Consider the following 18,465-nt stretch of genomic DNA (forward strand, 5'->3'; position numbering starts at 1 on the left):
CCACGCTAAAAATACACAAAGAATGCTCTATCCTACACTTGAACCCAATGTGATTAATACAGTAGGTTACTGGATTTTAAGTGTAGCATTCAGTAGAATTTAGTTATTAGTTATTGTATTGGGAGCAAACCAGGGGTACAGTTGTATTGTATTTTTTAAAAAAAACAAAATTTGAAAACTGGGCATTATATTAAATGTCCTTTAACCAGTAGCTGGCCACTTGGAGTGCCTCTGGTGTTGCTATAAGATGGAACGTAGTAAATGTGATGAAGTGACAGGCTTTTACATACACACACTCAAACACACACAGCAGAGTGCACATTGGAGCATGGCACCTTTAAGATGAATATGTTGTATTTGGCAAAAAGTTTCAAAGGCCACATCCTATTTCTGAGGTAAACAATGTTACCTCAGTTTGCAGATTTGTTACAAAAGCAATCTTCAAACTGAGGCAACATTCTGTGAATTGAACAAATTGCACTACAGCACATAAGTGCTTGTGTCAACTCAAATCTGTTCGTCTCCAAACTTGTAATGTTTCTTTTTCATTCTAAAAAAGTTTTGCTTTGGGCAGAGTCAGTTGGCTCAAGTACCAGATTTTCTCAGAGTGCAGCTGAATAAATGGATGCATTGCTAAAGAAGGCAGCTCCTTGGATCTTTTGAGAGTTCTCTCCGCTGGGTGTGGAGGAGAGATGGAGTGAGTGAGCTCTCCAAAGAGGAGTAGAGAAAGAGAACCACCCAGAGAAGAGGAGGGGCAAAGGGGGGGACAGGGAGGGGCAGACCCGGGAAGCTGAGAGGCCCCAGTGCAGGAAAGACCCTTAAGCTGCAGATGTTTGGCAGCTGCAGGCAGAGGAAGTGCCTGAGAAGGAGGGGTGAGCATTGCTCGGCTGCGGAAGGCACAGCAAGGGAGACTGGAGCAACCGGAGGCCTTGGGGTTACAGCATGCCTCTCCCACCACCCCCTTCCTCGCCGCCACCCCCTTGCCCAGCATCTCGAGAGTCTCTGAGTTGCAACAGGGACTTTCTGCAAAGTTTATTGGGAGGGCTGCGCATTGCACAGCTGCTGTCTGGTGCTATCTGCTGGGTGACTTTAGCAGCACACAAGTATGAAGGCGCTACCTACTTTGCAGTCTTTGCGGCTGTTCTGGTATGGCTGCTAACCTTGGTGATCTTTGGCCTCAGCCTGTTGGGCCGCTGGTCTCTCGTGCCGGTGTTGGGAACCCGGTGGCTCTTGACAAACATTGTGCATGACCTGTTCTTTGGAGTCATCCTCTTTACAGCCGCTGCGGGTATCATGGGGCATAAGGCCCAGTGGTTCAGCTATTGCAACCTGCCACACTATCCTCATCCTTGCAGTTATGGTGCCTATGTGACTGCGGCTGTCTTTGCTGGCATCGCTGCCTTCCTATACCTGCTTTCAGGATTCTACTGCTTGGCACGGCGTTTTCAGGGACACCAGGATATCAACTAAGAGACGTGAAAGAAAGATGAAGAGAGATGGACAGGCCGTCTTCAGCCAGCCAGACAAGTCTCACACGTGTCACCTTCAAGATGAACATGTTTTATTTGGCCAAAGATTTCAATGGTTACATCCCATTTCATCAGATGGAATGGGATGTAGCCCACAGACTGCTCACTGTTCAAGACCCATCCTTATCTTCCTGGTGGACAAACAACACCTCTTCTTGGTTGCTCTTGCACTGATGTTGCCTATAGACAATCTGACTCTCTTCATCAATGGATGAATAATACTTCCTTTCAGCATGCAGAAGCAACAAATGGTCTGTACTTTGGTCGTCTTTATTTTTTTTTATTTTTCCTTCAGTTTGCACTGGAAGCCTGGAAATATTTGGCCTGAGCTGGGATTCCAACATATGCGAATACCGGAGAAAGTCATCCAGTGTTATTTACAGCCCTTTCAAGAACAGATTTAATTTAGTTGGTAGTCCTTGTTCATGTTTTTATAGCATCTACATAGGGTCTAATTCACTTCTGTTCACTCAATTCAATTCATGCTCAGTAACCTTGAGTATTCATGCTTTAGGGTTCCTCATTGGATTTATTGTTAATATTTTAAAATTGAAACCCAATGTCTGTAAATCCCAACAAGCATGAATGTGTTGTGGGGATTCTGGGAAGTATCGTCCAAAATAACATTTCCAAAGTCACTTAAATATTATTTCTTTCTATTTCAGCTCTTACAAACAAAAGTTTTAATGTCATTCCCAAAGGCTTCTGTTACTTTATTTTTATTTTGTTCAATGGCACTTGATAAGATATTTATGACTTATGGTTTCTTTTTAAACTTACACATGTATATAAACCTGATATGAACATTTTAGCTTTTATAGCATAGCATTACTCTAGTTACCAGCTTTTTAAAAAAAATTTCTATGAATAGAGGTATAAAAGCTCATGCCTGATGCAAACCTGAACTCTCAGATGCTTCAAATTTAATTTGTGGAATTAAAATAATAATAAATTTATTTCTTACCTTCCTCTACTCATGGAGTAAGAAATATATTGCCTTTTTTGTTATTATTTTTTAATACACCCCAAACCCAGGGGCTGGCATCAAATCTTCACTCTAGAACACACTAATGTTCCAAGGTTTTCTTTTGAGCCCTAGCACCAGTTAGTGTAAATGTTGATCTCATCACACTATTTCATCACTTTCATGACATTTCACAGGCCATTTGTTTCATATGGGACTCAGCCATCCCACTAAATAGTAGGACATATTAGAGACATCTGCAGTGCACATACTGGTAGGACAAAAAAAAGAAGAAGAAGAAGAAGAGAGAAATGGGAAGGATGGACTTATTATTATCAGCTAAGATGAGGTTGGTGGTTCGAATCCGGGGTGAACTCCTGCTGTTAGGCCCAGCTTCTGCCAACCTAGCACTTTGTTAACATGCAAATGTGAGTAGATCAATAGGTACCTCCTTGGCAGGAAGGTAACGGCACTCCATGCAGTCATGCTGGCCACATGACCTTGGAGGTGTCTATGGACAACGCCAGCTCTTTGTCTTAGAAATGGAGATGAGCAACACCACCCAGAGTCAGACACTACTAGATTTAATGTCAAGGGGAAACATTTACCTTTATCTTAAATTGAGAACAGGAAGCTGCATGAATAAGGATCTATGTGGCTGGTGACCTGCAGGCTTGGATCCAATCTTGATGTTGGCTGTCTTTAGGAAACAATTGTTTGGATGCTGAGGTTTTTAAATTCATGCTCTCTGAACTAATACTTTCAAACTTCCAAAAATGCTCAAGATCAGGTACTCAATTAAGAAACTAATTTTCTAGTGAAGTATAGAGGTATATTTCACTCTCTAGATTGTGATCACACTTGCATGGCCATGTATCTTTCTGATGTCATAGCAGAGGCATCCCTGGAAGAGATATCTGTACAATTTCTTTCTGAGTTAAATAAATCCTACCCTGGGTGAAGCATATAGTTTTATGGCTCCAGAGCAGTAGAAGGGAAAGCTGTAGGCAAGAAAGAGCAAGCAGTTGCTAGGACAACACATTAAGAACTGCAATAACTCAAAAAGCTGGCATTTGGTCAGAAAAGGGTGGGGATAGTCTTTGCCTCGTAACAAGGAACAAAAGTTAAATTCTATAGAAAGGGTCAGGGTCTAGAGTGGATTATTCATTGGTATCTATATTGTGACCTGAAGACTTTTTGTTAACCAAAATGAAGAACAAAATGGCATTCCAAGTGTGGAATCTGAGCAAGCAGGTAGCTTAAAATTTTTAATGGTGTTGTTAACTTGCATCTTAGACCTTCAGGATACATCTGAGACTAGTAGGCCAGTTTAAGGGTTCAAGAAAAACCTTAACTATGAAAGAACACGGGGCCCTTCCACACAGCTCTATATCCCAGAAAATCCACATTATCTAAGTGTGGACTCAGTTCAAAGTAGATATTGTGGGATTTTCTGCCTTGATATTCTGGGATATAGGACTGTGTGGAAGGGCCCATGGATGATCAGGTGAGCTTGTCCATCCTACCATCTTCATTCTGATTATAAGATCAGCCTTCTCTGTCTGCTACCACAGCAGCAAATTCTGTTACTAGATTTCACAGTATCTAAGATATGATACCTGTTGCCATTCTAACCTTTGAGGTGGGGTGAATCAGCACATCATTCTGATGGATGTTCATGCATTGTATTTTTCCACTGCCTGTTCTTGAAGGGGAAAGTGTCTCTGAAATACAAATGTGTCTTGAGGGAGAAAATCCTCCCCCACCCCAAGAAAAACCTTCTGTGATTTACTTAATCATGCCAAGCTTCTGAGCAACTACTATGAATAGATTATAAGAGAGTTGTTGAGTCTCCATCCAACAAGGGATACATTCCAGTAATGCCACATGGAAAGTCCACTTTGCTTGTCCTTGTCAAATGACTTAGTTTGGATTACAGGTTTCCAGAAGTCACCTCTGGACATTTGGAAAGTTTGATTCTATAATCAAGCAGAACTCTCAGCTGTTTTTGTCTTCATTATTGTGCCATTCTAAGGCAGTTTGAGTAGCCCCAGCATGAGGCACAGAAGAATCTTTCTGTGCCAGAAATCCAGTTTTCTTCTTGGATCAGCTGGAGTAGATGATTTGATCAGGACAAATGACTGCTATGACCGGTGCCGAAGAATTTATGTGACACCACGCTAACCCAGAGGTGAGAACCTGTATACTTTCAAATGGAGGAAGTACTCTTTAAATGCTAGACTGGGGACAAACGTGAATCATGATTAATTTCGGGGAGGAAGAAGGAATGTAGATAGCATACACAGTTCTGCTGGTGGTTGGAAGGGACAATCTACAGCTCCTTTCATTGTGCCAGATGTGCAGTTGGCACAAACACACTGGCAATACCAAAGTATTTCTGTATAACCGTGGAGCTAGGGGATTAATACCGTTTCCCTGAAAATACCCATAAAATAAGCCATAGCATGATTTCTAAGCATTTGTGCAATATAAGCAATACCCTGAAAATAAGACATAGCGATAAGCATGGCTATGCAGTGTACAAGGTCATCTCCCCCTGTGAGGTCCCAGTCATTTTGTGCATGTTGCAAACTGAGGCTTAGAGGGGGACATAGAAAGTGAAAGTAAAAGTCTTCTAAGTGAAGTGAGGAGCAAGACGCTCTACTTTAGGTATTGAGCATCCTGGGGGGGGGGGGGGGGGAGGAAAACTGTGGCTGCCGTTTTACTCAGCACTGTGTGTCTCTCCCCACCAGCACCAGTCTGTGGGTCTCTCACACACCCTACAAACACCAGTCAAGCTGTTGCTCCCCAGCACTAACCAGCAATAGTCTGTGGTTGTTCTACCATGCTTAACAAAAATAAGACATCCCCTGAAAATAAGCCACAGTGTGTCTTCTTGAGGAAAAATTAATATAACATAGTGTCTTATTTTTGGGGAAACATGGTACTTCTATGGAACAGACCAAATGTGGAGGTGATGGAAAGAGAGAATGGGACGTCAACCTTCATAACAGAGTACAGCCTAGTTAATATAATGAGGGACAGAAAGTATCAGAAAGGGTCATGTTAATCTTGTTTGGGGTTAAAAATAAAGCAATGTACAAAATGACCTTTTTAGATTACAGCTCACAGCTAAGAGGTTCTGAAAGTTCTGGTCCAGAAGAGTAGGTTTCTCAAGCTCTGAAAGGTAGCTTTTCCAAGCAGGAAGCAAGACTGGATTCTGCTTTGTTGCAAGTTTTAAAAGCATCTGTCAGAAATAGGGTTTCTTGCCGTGGTAGGGTGTTGAATTAAATTATGGAGATCCCTTCCAATTCTAAGATTTGAGCAGGGAAGCTGATGGTTGTTTATTGTGGTATCAAAGACTATCTTTTTCCCCTTGTAGGCGACAAGGACATTGTTTTGCTTGGAGTTCTGAGGCTTAGACATCATGAATCACTAAAACTGCTTGACTCAAAAACAAGTGCTCCAGATCCACCAAGCAGAGGAAGCTTCTGAGAAGAAAAGCCTACAATATTACTTCTCCATGTCCCATTGCTTTGTTTGGGAGAGGGGAGGTTTGTGTACATGTATGGATTGCAACTTCCCTTATAGCTACTGTTTGATCTCAAGCAAATATGATGTAAATTCATAGATATCCATACTTAATATTTTGTGCCACAGTATGTTACTGCTGGAAACTGAGTGAAGGTCAGGGTTCTTTTGAGATAAACTAAGTCTATGGTTCTCAATTTTTGGCCCTCTAAATGTTTTGGACTTCAGCATGACCAGTAGCTAGGGTTTGTGGGCGAAAGATGTCTAGACTATTTAGTACTGTATATGATACAATGTTATATAATGGGGCTTTCCAAATTGTTCTTACTGAATTTGTCCCATTTTATCCTAATCCCATACCTCAGTGCCTGTACCAGAATCTAATTTGGGCATGGCTCTACCCCAAAAATTACATTCCAGAGCCTTCCTTGTATTTTGTAGTGAATCTGTCTTCTAAATAAAATTGTGTGAAGAACACAGTTTGTTATCTTTCAAAGTGTGTTTGCAATAGTCCAATTCTTTCAGCCTCATATGTGGAAGAGGGTAAGTACATATATCTGGAAAATGGTAGATAAGAAGCAGAGCTCAGAAAATCTCATTTTTTGGGTGGGGGCATTGGTGGATTAGAACTGGTCTACTGCTTATGGGATTCGAGGAGCTGCAGTCCAAAAAAGGAACTTGTTTGCTATTCTGAGTAAAAATAACAATTCATCTAACCAAAAAATGACCAAAGCAATTTTCCAACAGCTGCTTCGTGTACTATTATTGCTGGACCCCCTCTTAAACCTCAAAATAGAAAGGTTCATCCTTGATGCTTTTTACTCAGATTTCTCTATTGTCCAAAGGCTAAAAATATGAATTGAGGAAACTGTGGTTCAAGAATTGCCCACAGCCTGTGACTTGATTATATGTGGCCTTAGTTTCACCTGCTTTGCCAGATGTTGTGTGTCAACACTTGCTTTCTGGACTGATCCTTTAGGAAGCATTTCCTGTTCTATTTTGTATGGAAGAAGAAAGTGGGTGATTGGGTGGACCGGCAAAGTGGTGGCCTGGAGAGAGAGAAAGGTCTGTGAACATGGCATTTACTTTGTGTGCTGACTCTGCCTACCATCATGTGCACAGTTTCTGGTTGAATTATCCCTTGATTCAGCAGCCATGCATAACAAAATGCTGCTGTACTCCTGCTATAGTGTTTTATCCTTGGCCAGACCACTTTAGCTTGTCCATGTCCATTAACCTTTACACCTATACGGAACAGACCTTACATGCCTTGCATCTGTTTGGGCATTAGAAGACATCAAGTAGAAATCTGTCTTGGAGATTGCATTCAAATGATTTGTTGTAATCTTATAGGAGTCTTCTGCCAGTTAATTTCCTCATATGCAGATGGTTTTGACGTTCCTCCATGTAGGTTAATACTTGTTTGGGGGCTATACTGGATACACAAACACCAGTACACACTTCTTACCCTGCACTAAGGTCTAGATCAAATTATTTGTTTCAGCTAGAAAGAACCAAGAAATCAACAGGAATCTGGTAAGTCAACACTTACTCAACAAGTTTAATTGTTAGAATAGTTCTATTCTAGTTGGGACTCACAACTGGTTTTAAAGGAATTGAAATTGTGCACCTTTGGAGGTGTATAGTGGGGTCCTTTCCCCCATCAACCCTGTAAAAGTCTTGGCAACCTCCGCATTTTGGCCTAAAAGGTTTTTTTAAAAAGTGAAAACACTATTTGGTTGTTCTTTTCCTGCAGGGTAGGGGGTTGGACTAGATGACCCATGTGGTTTCTTCCAATTCTATTATTCTATGATTCTTTGTGGCACTACTTATCTCATCCTGTTTTGCAACTTTACCATTGAAACAGAAGTGATGCATCGTCACTTTCCCTCATTCTGGTGCCCTTCAGATCTGTTGGGCTACAACACCCAGAGCCCCAGTGTCATAGTTCAGCACATCTGGAAGGCATCAGGCTGCAGGAACCTGCTCCTTGCACACTGTTTGTCCTGTTAATTCTTTTTAAAAGTCTTACAAAGCCCAGATATATGTGGTGTTCCATATATTGCTCTCAGAGCATGAATCGATCTATTAACAAGGTAAACATGCCATGAAGGTCTCACCAAACAAGGGTTTCACTGATACTAACCTACCTGTTGTTTGAAAGACAAATCTGGAAATAGTCCACAGTGCATTTCATAATCTTGAAGTTACTAATTTACTTCAAAATATTGATTTTCTTCCTTTTTCTGTTACTCTGTTTTAAGTAAGCAGCGCAGCCACTTATTCTGCTGGTGCTGGGTTGTTGTCATCATCCCCCATAAAGATGTCACATGAGACTTTTGAGTCTGAAATTACCACAGAAATTACCACTATTGGGAGATAGTTGCAGACACAAACTGAAAGCTAGTCTTTAAGGTTATATGCATTGAAAAGATTAAAATGATATGCATATTCTATATTTGTTACAAAATAAGGATAAGTCAGGAAAACTATTAATTGAATCAACAGTTTGGAGAATGATCCACAAGCAGGTTTTAAGGAGCTGGAGACATTATAAGTTTTTGAATGTGTGATGATAAAGCTATTGTCCTCTCAACCCTGCTATACACCTGCAGATCTCTTGGGAGGACAGGCAGACAAATGTCAGTGTGCTGGAAGAAGCAAAGAACACCAGCACTGAAGTGATGCTCCTACGCCATTAAATCCTCTGGACTGGCCATATTGTCCGAATGTCCAATCACCATCTCCCAAAGCAGTTACTATACTCACAACTCAAGAACAGGAAATGTAATATTGGTGGACAGGAAAAGAGATTTAAAGATGGGCTTAAAGCCAACCTTTAAAACTGTGGCATAGACAACGAAAACTGGGAAGCCCTGGACCTTGAGCGCTCTAACTGGAGGTCAGCTGTGACCAGCAGTGCTGCAGAATTTGAAGAGGCACAAATGGAGGATGAAAGGGAGAAACATGCCAAGAGGAAGGCATGTCAAACCAACCCTACACTGGACTGCCTTCCGTATAGAAACCGATGTCCTCACTGTGGGAGAACATGCAGATCAAGAATAGGGCTCCACAGCCACCTATGGACCCACCGCCAAGACACTACACTTGGAGGCCCATCATTCTTGGACTACAAGGGTTCACCTAAGTAAGCAAGATGATAATCCTGGATAATATTGAGTAAAGTATTTTGATTGAAATCCTGCAACTTTGCTACCAGTTTTTGTAATGAGTTGCAGTCCTTTGGTGAAAAATGCACTAATTTCTTTAGCAGCTCCCAACAGTCTATCACTGTGTTGGTAGCTGCTAAGGCTGAAGTACATAGTTCTGATCCCATACAGGTATACCTGAGTCAACAAAGCCTGCTTAATCCAGCCACTTAATCCAGATCAGAATGTGAATTAAAGAGATCAGCCCCACTCCTGAGAGTCTCCATAGGCACCCCAGGAAGTGCAAAGAAGCCCCTGCAAGTCCATGAAACTCTCCTCATGTTGAATTGATTCAACATAAAGAAATATTTTTTTCTTACCCATTGGCAGAAATGCACTGAACAGAAGCAGTATCAATGATTCTGTTAAAGTAATGCCCAGGAACACATCTGTTTTGTTAACTGAGGTTTATCTGTCTTGGAGTTGCAGGTTGTAAACCTGGTGTATGCACTGCTCAACCCTTGTGTGGCATGCCAATGTTGCACAACTGAATTAACATCCCAGTGTGCAACCAAATATGCCCGATTATCCATATATACCTATACACATATCCACCTGCATTTCCATGCACAGTGTCGCTCTATGGCCAATTGTGGTTCCAAATCTTGAAATTATATAGATATTTCTCATTGGACAGAAATAAATATCCTACTGCTTCTGTAAGGAAATTTATGCATGGCTAAGTTACATACAGGGCTCCAGCCTTTGTTGATTTAACGTAGTCATGACCCTGCAGTGTATACTTTTTGAAGCAGGTGGAGGCCAAAATAACATGAATACAAACAGTAAATAACACAGTATCAATGAATGCTGTCACAGCATTAAATACAACCCTCAGTGTATAATGGTGAGACTCCTGCATTGCTCATACATAATAGGCACCACTGAACGCTCATTAAGGGCAAAATTACATTGTAATATAAATTTAATTACAACATTTGGGTAGCCAAAGTGTAGCCAGAAGGCTGCATATAGCTCACCAGGGCTGTTTTCAATGTCCTTGGGCTCAAAAAATATCTCTGGAAGTATATATGGAATTTTCACTGCATTTGGAACCCTATAAACTCTCTGGAGTCAGAACAAAATTTTTCCAAATGTTTCAAAAATGAGAATTTTTGCCTCAAAATTTCTTCTAGAACATGTATCCATATCCCCTACAGGACATCTGTCAAAAGGTGGGGCTTTTTGTGGGAACACCTGCAGTGGAGGGTTAATACAGTCCTTAGTCTTCTATAGTTGCTACTCTCTGGTACTACAGAGCAATGGGAAGGGGACATAAGGAAGCATAGATACAATCTAAGGGTAAGAACAATTATGTCATTTGCTGTAATGCCAGGATCTTCCTTGCTCTGGCTAGTAAATGAGATTATAACAAATCTTTCAAATTTTACTATTTTGCACTAGACTAATACGGTATATAGGCAGTCACAGTATGTGAAAAATAAACAAGCACAATCTGGGGTTTTCCTTTTTGTTTGATGGGGTTTCTGCCAGATTACATGTTAGCACTTCCTTTCAGCTGGCTATCACTAAGACCTTGTAAGAAATTCAGTTCAATGCATGTAGATTTAAACCATACTGAATCCTCTTACACATGTGCATTTTACTGTAATAATACTAATTGAAACAGATACATAGAGAGTACAGGTATGTCATAAATATATAAATATTCTGGAGTGTGTCAATGAATAAACAGACACATGGCAGACACCACCATGCCACATTATTGTGCATTTGGGAAGAAAGCAAAAGATCTTTTGGTAGACCAATAGACAAGTCTAGACAGAGAAAGAAGGGTTGGCATTCCAGTCTCAACAGTCAGATCCTCAGCCCTGTCATCAGAAAGCAGGCCTTGAGAACCATAGGCTCCCTGAGATACATGTTCAAATTGCATCCCACAGATGATGGTCAACAACACAGTTCGAAATAAAATAGCTTTTTATTTTCTTACAAAGGAAGGAAAAATAGGCCCAGGAGAAAAACCCCTGGGTAACTAAATAGGCTGGAATTTGCAGTTCTCCTAAGCCTTGAGAGATGCCTGGCAAGCTAGCTAATGTGGATACCAAATCAGGAACCGAAGACTTCACCAGGATGAAGGAAAATGACAGAGATTTATTCAATTTGCGCAAAAGGGACACTTGTGCAGCACGGGTACTAGAAGGGTAGAAGCGTAAAATGTATTCACAAGCAGACATTTTTATACACAGAAGTTTCCATTCACTGACATTGTCCCATTTCAAAACATTCCTCCTCCCTGATTGGCTAGTTTGGTGAAGTTGGCCGATGCTTTTCCTGGCCTCTGATTGGCTGGGATGTGGATCTATGCCCTGATAGGGGGAGGCGCTGGTGATGTGTACCTGGGGATCTTCTCCCAGCTGGGCAGGGAAGCATGGAAGCCTCCAATCAGCCAGCAGAGGCGATCCAAGGGCAGGAGGGAGATCTGGGGGCCATGCCAGCCCCTGGGTGTGTAGTCCAGGAATGCGGTGAACAAAGGAGAAGTCCAAAGCCGATCTGATAGGATTATGCAAATGCTTGGTCCTGCCAGATGGCACAATGGGGGTTGTTGTCACAGATGCGTTCTCATGTCCAAAGACAAACGGAGATTCCAGAGATGTAGATTTGTAGATGGGATTGCAATCACAGTTTTGGTATGGACCTTCGTCCCGTGACTGTTCAAGATTTCCAAAAGGAAATCCCAGGAATTTCCTTTGTTCAAGGATTATGGCCCATCTCTGGTTGGTATCTGGGGTGTGGACGTGGTATCAGGAAATTGCTCAAAGAAGAGGTTATTGGAGTTCATAGTTTCTGGGTTCATGTACATTTGCTTTCATTTTATAGGGTTTAATAATAATAATAATAATAATAATAATAACAATAATCATCATCGGCATATTGGATGCCATGCCAAAAGATCTCAGCCGGTATTTGGAAACAATTAACATTGACAAAATCATGATCTGTCAACTGCAAAAGGCCACCTTACTTGAATCTGCGCACATCATTCAAAAATACATCACAGTCCTAAATGCTTGGGAAGTGTTTGACTTATGATTTCGTGATATGATATCCAGCATATAGATCTCATTTGCTGTGATATACTGTGGTTTTGTGCCAGTAAAATAATAATAGAGAGAAGGCAGAGCCTGTGTGGGGTTTGGTAAGAGAGAGAGGGAGGGAGAGAAGGTGAAGGATCTCGCCAAGACTAAGCAGCAGCTGAAGAGGTCATTTGTAGTAATTTTGTTATATTTTTTTACTTATCTGATTCTGCAGACATTCACAGGAGAAAGAAAATAAATACATTTTTAAAAAGAAGTGAGGGGAGATGCATAGTAGCCAGGGAGGGAGATACAAAGTGACAGGCTGGGAAATGGAAGTGCTTTGGTTACTGTGTGGCCTTAGCTGGCTTCCTGGTGGAGAGGGGGAAGACAATCAGCTGGCGAATCTCCTTCACAGTTGGGGAAGATTGGCCAGAGATTGGCCAGAGCCGTGCTGGGATGGGTGGGTGGAGGTCTTGGGTCCTAGGGAGCTCCAAGAGACCTTGGGGACAGAGGCCATTTCTAGTTCATTAGTGCCTCCGTCCATGGGAGAAAGATAGTAGTACAATTCATTTATATCTTTTATTAGGGGTGGGGTTGGAGGTCTTTCCATACAGGTCCAAGAGAACCAGTATGGGAAGACATTTTAAAAAGCACTGAAAAGCTTCAGAACAGTCCTGAAAAATGTGCTAGTTGTTGTTGAAAGCTTTCATGGCCTGAATCACTGGGTTGCCGTGAGTTTTCCTGGCTGTATGGCCATGATCCAGAAGAACTCTCTCCTGACGTTTCACTCACATCTATGGCAGACCTCACAATCTCTGAGGATGCCTGCCATATGTAGGTGAAACATCAGGAGAGAATGCTTCTGGGACATGGCCATACAGCCTGGAAAACTCACAGCAACTGTTTCCAGTATTCCTTTTCAATGTGCTATTTGTTTCACATTATTTTTTTTAAATGAGTTCTACATTCCATTATGAATGCTGCACTATTAATACTAGTTTTTAAAAAGAAAATTAACAAGAACAACTAGAAAAACTAATTTAGGTCTCCAACAAGGTGAGATGAAGAGGATTAACTGTTGAATGGTGAATTAACACATAGGTTAATCTCATGGATTCAGTAGTTTATTTTTTCTGGCTACTTCATCACACTAGAGAATGAATCCACTTTAAATCCGGTTTCTGCCTCCTGCAGAATTCTGGGGTTTGTAATTTAGTGAGGCTGTTAAAAGCTCTTCCCTAAACTACAAACCCCAGAATTCTGCAGGAGGCAGCAACCAAATTTAAAGTGGATTCATTCTCTAGTGTGATGAGATTGGGATTCAGAACCAGTGTTTCCAGTATTCCTTTTCAAGTTTTAAAAGTAAAGAATGTTCTCCAAGTTCCTTAAAACATCAATAAAAGCTGTATTGTAGGTACTTTTAATACAATACTTCTAGGCTCTGGGATAGCTCACATTTTTAGTGTCCTGCCAGCGAGAATGATATCAGATACAAATGTGGGAGCCCTTTGGTTCAGCAGAGCAACCCGCTAGTATGCAAATAAAAAAGCATAATGTTGAGGGCCAGCAAACAGCATGCCTCATCCCTCAATCGAATATGTCAGAGTGTGGGCAACTCAGCATGTTAAAACAGAATAGATTACATTGTTGGACTGTTCTTCCTCATCAGATTTAATCATCTGGTTACGTCGGCACCAGCTTGCACATGAACAAAACAGTTTATAAGGAAGCGCCTTTTATTTTTAGATGACATTTTATAGAAGAATGCTCCCCTCTATGTGAGACAGAAAAGCCTCTAAGATAGTGCTTACGACTCATGTTTGGTATTTACAAATATAATTAATTTTATTTGCTAGAAACCAATTTGATCACTCCTTTGATTTAAATTAGTTATTGGATTGAATCAATGCCTCTCTTGAAAAACATTCCCTGATTTGCAAAATAATGTGATCTCATCAGGCCAATTTTCTGTGGTCTCCCAAAACAAGTACATGGCCACTCTGCACATTTTGTACTCATATCCTTAATTTATTCTCCCCATCAAGTTGTGGGAGCTGTAGTTCAAAAAAGTAATCTTTCAAGCTGTTGCCTATGGTTGTGCAATGGGGAGAACCTCCAGGTCAGCTCCATCTTCCTCACATTTTAGATTACGTGTCCATATACTGATGTGTTACTAGGCAACCACTACATTTCCCAAACAAAAGGAAAAGCTGTGCCAAACCACTAGGTTACTTCAAATCATTAGCAGCACTTTAGTCCAAGTATGGAAAAAATGATTATCCGCTCTGTGAGCAGAACCTGTTTGGAACCAGTCTCTTCCAAGAAGTATCTCTTCTTCAGAAACTGAAAGGTTTAGCAAGAAGGTACTCTGGGTTTGTAAAGGGATTATTTGAGGGGAAACATTCCTTTTATCTTGATTATGTACTTTTTGCTGCTCTCATCTCAGAGTCATAGATGATTTCAGGAACAGAAACAATTTATACACAATCTGTGACATTTCCTTTGTTCCCAATAAAGATGTCATCCTGACTGGATTTCAAAATATTTCAGAAGCATTTATCTTCAGATACACAATGCCTCCTTCATGCTCCTTCTCCTCTAGAGTCGCCTTGCAAGAACAGATTTCTTGTCCTAGGCAGCCACCCTGTGGTTTGCATTGATCTTGCAGCCTCCATCCATCTTAATTAAAATCATTTTAGATTCCTAGCTGGTACAGCAAGCTTTCCAGATTAGCGGGGGTTAGGAGCCCAGGACCCCTTTGAATATGCTAAGAGAACCTAAGAGAACACCTCAATCTCTAGGTCCTCCAGCATGACTGGAGAAATTTAACTTTAGAATCACACTGGAGGGCCTAGAGAATCTTAAAACCCTTCCAGGCAGGCCCTATATCCCAGGATCTGATCCCAAGTTTTCTGCTTTAAACCGGATTATATGAGTCCGCACTGCCAGATAATCTGGGATAAACAGAAAACTTGGGATGTGATCTTGGGATATAGGGCCTGTTTGGAAGGTTGCTTTTTATTTACTGTCATTATTTTAGTGGGTTTTTAAAAATACTAGTATCCAGATTTAGTTCATTTTCATGGTTTCCTCCTTTCTGTTGAAATTGTCCACATGCTTGTGGATTTCAATGGCTTCTCTGTGTAGTCTGACATGGTGGTTTCTTGGAGTGGTCCAGCATTTCTGTATTCTCAAATAATATGCTGTGTTCAGGTTGGTTCATCAAGTGCTCTGCTATGGCTGACTTCTCTGGTTGAATTAGTCTGCAGTGCCTTTCATGTTTGTTTGTTTATTTATTTACTGTATTTGTATACCGCCTTTCTCAGCCCGTAAATGACCCAAAGCGGTTAACAGGGTAAAATTCAATGTTTACAATGTCATAAATACAATTAAAAACAGAACATATAATTAAAACTAAACAAATAAAATATAAATTCATAGTGTCTCCTTATTGAAAATGTTGTCCTGACTCATTGTCTAGTCGTTCCATTTTCCTGTCAGTTACTCTGCATTGCAAATGCTTGTTCAAAAAGCCACGTCTTGACTTTTTTCCGGAATGTTAAAAGGGAGGTGGCCGATCTAATATTTATAGGGAGGGCACCACCAAGAAGACCCTGTCTCTCGTCTCCGCCAAACGTACTTGTGACAAAGGCGATAACGAGAGCAGGGCCTCCCCAGATGATCTTAAAGTCCTAGATGGTTCATAAGGGGAGATGTGTTCGGACGTGTAAATTGAGCTAGAACAGATTATAGCTTTATAGACTAAAGCCAGCACTTTGAATTGTGCCTGGTAGCAAACTGGCAGCCAGTGGAACTGGCGTAACAGAGGAGTTGTACGCTCAGTGAGCGCCGCTCCTGTTAGCAATCTGGCTGCCGTTCATTGGACCATTTGAAGCTTCTGGACAGTCTTCAAAGGCAACCCCATGTAGAGTGCATTGCAGTAGTTTATACGGGATGTAACCTGAGTGTGGACTAAAATGGCCAATTCAGACCTCCCAAGATACGGGCGCAGCTGGTGCACAAGTTCTAACTGTGCATATGCTCCCCTGATCACCGCCGAGACCTGGGGTTTCAGGCTCAGCGATGAGTCCAGGATCATACCCAAGCTGCGAACCTGCGTCTTCAGGGGGAGTGTAACCCTGTCCAACACAGGCTGTAATCCTATGCCCTGTTCGGCCATATGACTGACCAGGAGGACCTCTGTCTTGTCTGGCTTCAGTTTCAATTTGTTTGCCCTCATCCAGATCATCACAGCAGCCAAGCATTAGTTCAGGACTTGAACAGCCTCCTTAGTAGCAGGTGGGAAGGAGTGATAGAGTTGGACATCATCTGCTTACAGGTGACATCACACCCCAAAACTCTGGATGATTTCCCCTAGTGGCTTCATGTAGATGTTAAACAACATGGGAGACAACACTGAACCCTGAGGAACCCCACAAGATAATGGTTGTGGGGTTGAACAGGAGTTCCCCAGTAACACTTTCTGCGTGCGACCTTCCAGAAAGGACCGGAGCCACTGTAGAACAGCGCCTCCCAGGCCCATTCCAGCGAGGCGTCCCAGAAGGATATAGTGGTCGACGGTATTGAAGGCCGCCGAGAGGTTCACCAATAGGGACACACACTCTCTGTCTAGCTCCCGGTGTAGATCATCAACTAAGACGACCAAGGCTGTCTCGGCTCCTTGATTCGTGTTTGGGCAATGCTGCGTTTGCTGGTCCCTATGTAGACTTGTCCACAGCGGAACGGTAGACTCCTGCAGAGGTGGGAAGATTCCTCTTGTCCTTTACTGAACGTAGGCAGTAAGCAGCCAGACATTCCACAGATATATATACCCTATTTTCCTAGTTTCCAACAGACCTCACAACGTATTGTCGAAGGCTTTCATGGCCGGAATCACTGGGTTGTTGTAGGTTTTTTGGGGCTATATGGCCATGTTCTAGAGGCATTCTTTCCTGACGTTTTGCCTGCATCTATGGCAAGCATCCTCAGTGGTAGTGAGGTCTGTTGGAACTAGGAAAAGGGGTTTATATATCTGTGGAAAGACCAGGGTGGGACAAAGAACTCTTGTTTGTTAGAGCTAGGTATGAATGTTTCAACTGACCACCTTGATTAGTGGGTTGTTGTAGGTTTTTTCGGGCTATATGGCCATGTTCTAGAGGCATTCTCTCCTGACATTTTGCCTGCATCTATGGCAATCATCCTCAGAGGTAGTGAGGTCTGTTGGAACCAGGAAAATGGGTTTATATATCTGTGGAAAGACCAGGGTGGGACAAAGTACTCTAGGTGTGAGTGTTTCAACTGACCACCTTGATTAGCTAGGTGTGAATGTTTCAACTGACCACCTTGATTAGCATTTGATAGCCGGCAGTGCCTGGAGCAATCTTTTGTTGAGAGGTGATTAGATGTCCCTGATTGTTTTCCCTCTGCTGTTTTAATGTCAGACTACACAGAGAAGCCATTGAAATTCACAAGCATGTGGACAATTTCAACAGAAAGGAGGAAACCATGAAAATGAACATAATAATAATAATAATAATAATAATAATAACAACAACAACATCTGGCTACCAGTATTAAAAAACTCTAAAATTCCAGCAGACAAGAGTCCTTTGTCCCACCCAGCTCTTTCCACAGATATATAAACCCATTTTCCTAGTTCAAACAGACCTCACTACCTCTGAGAATTCTTGCCATAGATGCAGGCGAAATGTCAGGAGAGAATGCCTCTAGAACATGGCCATACAACCTGAAAAAACCTACAACCCAGTGATTTCGGCCATGAAAGCCTTCGACAATACACCTTGATTAGCATTTGATGGCCTGGCAGTGCCTGGGGCAATATTTTGTTGAGAGGTGATTAGATGTACCTGATTGTTTCCTCTCTGTTGTTTTGCAGTTGTAATTTTAGAGTTTTTTTTAATACTGGTAGACAGATTTTGTTCATTTTCATGGTCTCTTCCTTTCTGTTGAAATTGTCCACATGCTTGTGTATTTCAATGGCTTCTCTGTGTAGCCTGACATGGTGGTTGTGAGAGTGGTCCAGCATTTCTGTGTTCTCAAATAAAATGCTGTGTCCAAGTTGGTTCATCAGGTGTACTGCTATGACCTCATAACCTCTGAGAATGCCTGCCATAGATGCGGGCGAAACGTCAGGAGAGAATACTTCTGGAACATGACCATATAGCCTGAAAAAA

At 41.7% G+C, this 18,465-nt stretch overlaps 1 protein-coding gene and 1 long non-coding RNA gene across 2 annotated transcripts; both read left to right on the top strand.

Annotated features, from left to right (window-relative positions):
* The first annotated feature begins 771 nt into the window (after window positions 1-771).
* Window positions 772-2,502, top strand: MARVELD1 (MARVEL domain containing 1). The gene has a single exon (XM_060768212.2). It carries the CDS (start codon window positions 943-945, stop codon window positions 1,468-1,470), a length of 528 nt encoding a protein of 175 aa, XP_060624195.1. The 5' UTR covers window positions 772-942; the 3' UTR covers window positions 1,471-2,502.
* Window positions 2,503-3,894: 1,392 nt separating this feature from the next.
* Window positions 3,895-6,501, top strand: LOC137096505 (uncharacterized). Its single transcript, XR_010909510.1, has 2 exons — window positions 3,895-4,684; window positions 5,876-6,501. It is a non-coding gene; the product is annotated as an uncharacterized lncRNA (long non-coding RNA).
* The last annotated feature ends 11,964 nt before the right edge of the window (window positions 6,502-18,465 follow it).

Source organism: Anolis sagrei, chromosome 3 (genome assembly GCF_037176765.1).
Source record: "Anolis sagrei isolate rAnoSag1 chromosome 3, rAnoSag1.mat, whole genome shotgun sequence".
NCBI classification, from domain to species: domain Eukaryota; kingdom Metazoa; phylum Chordata; class Lepidosauria; order Squamata; family Dactyloidae; genus Anolis; species Anolis sagrei.

Bases quoted from the DNA above. Each gene is read 5' to 3' on its own strand.
- MARVELD1 (XM_060768212.2), top strand. From the start codon at position 943: ATGCCTCTCCCACCACCCCCTTCCTCGCCGCCACCCCCTTGCCCAGCA.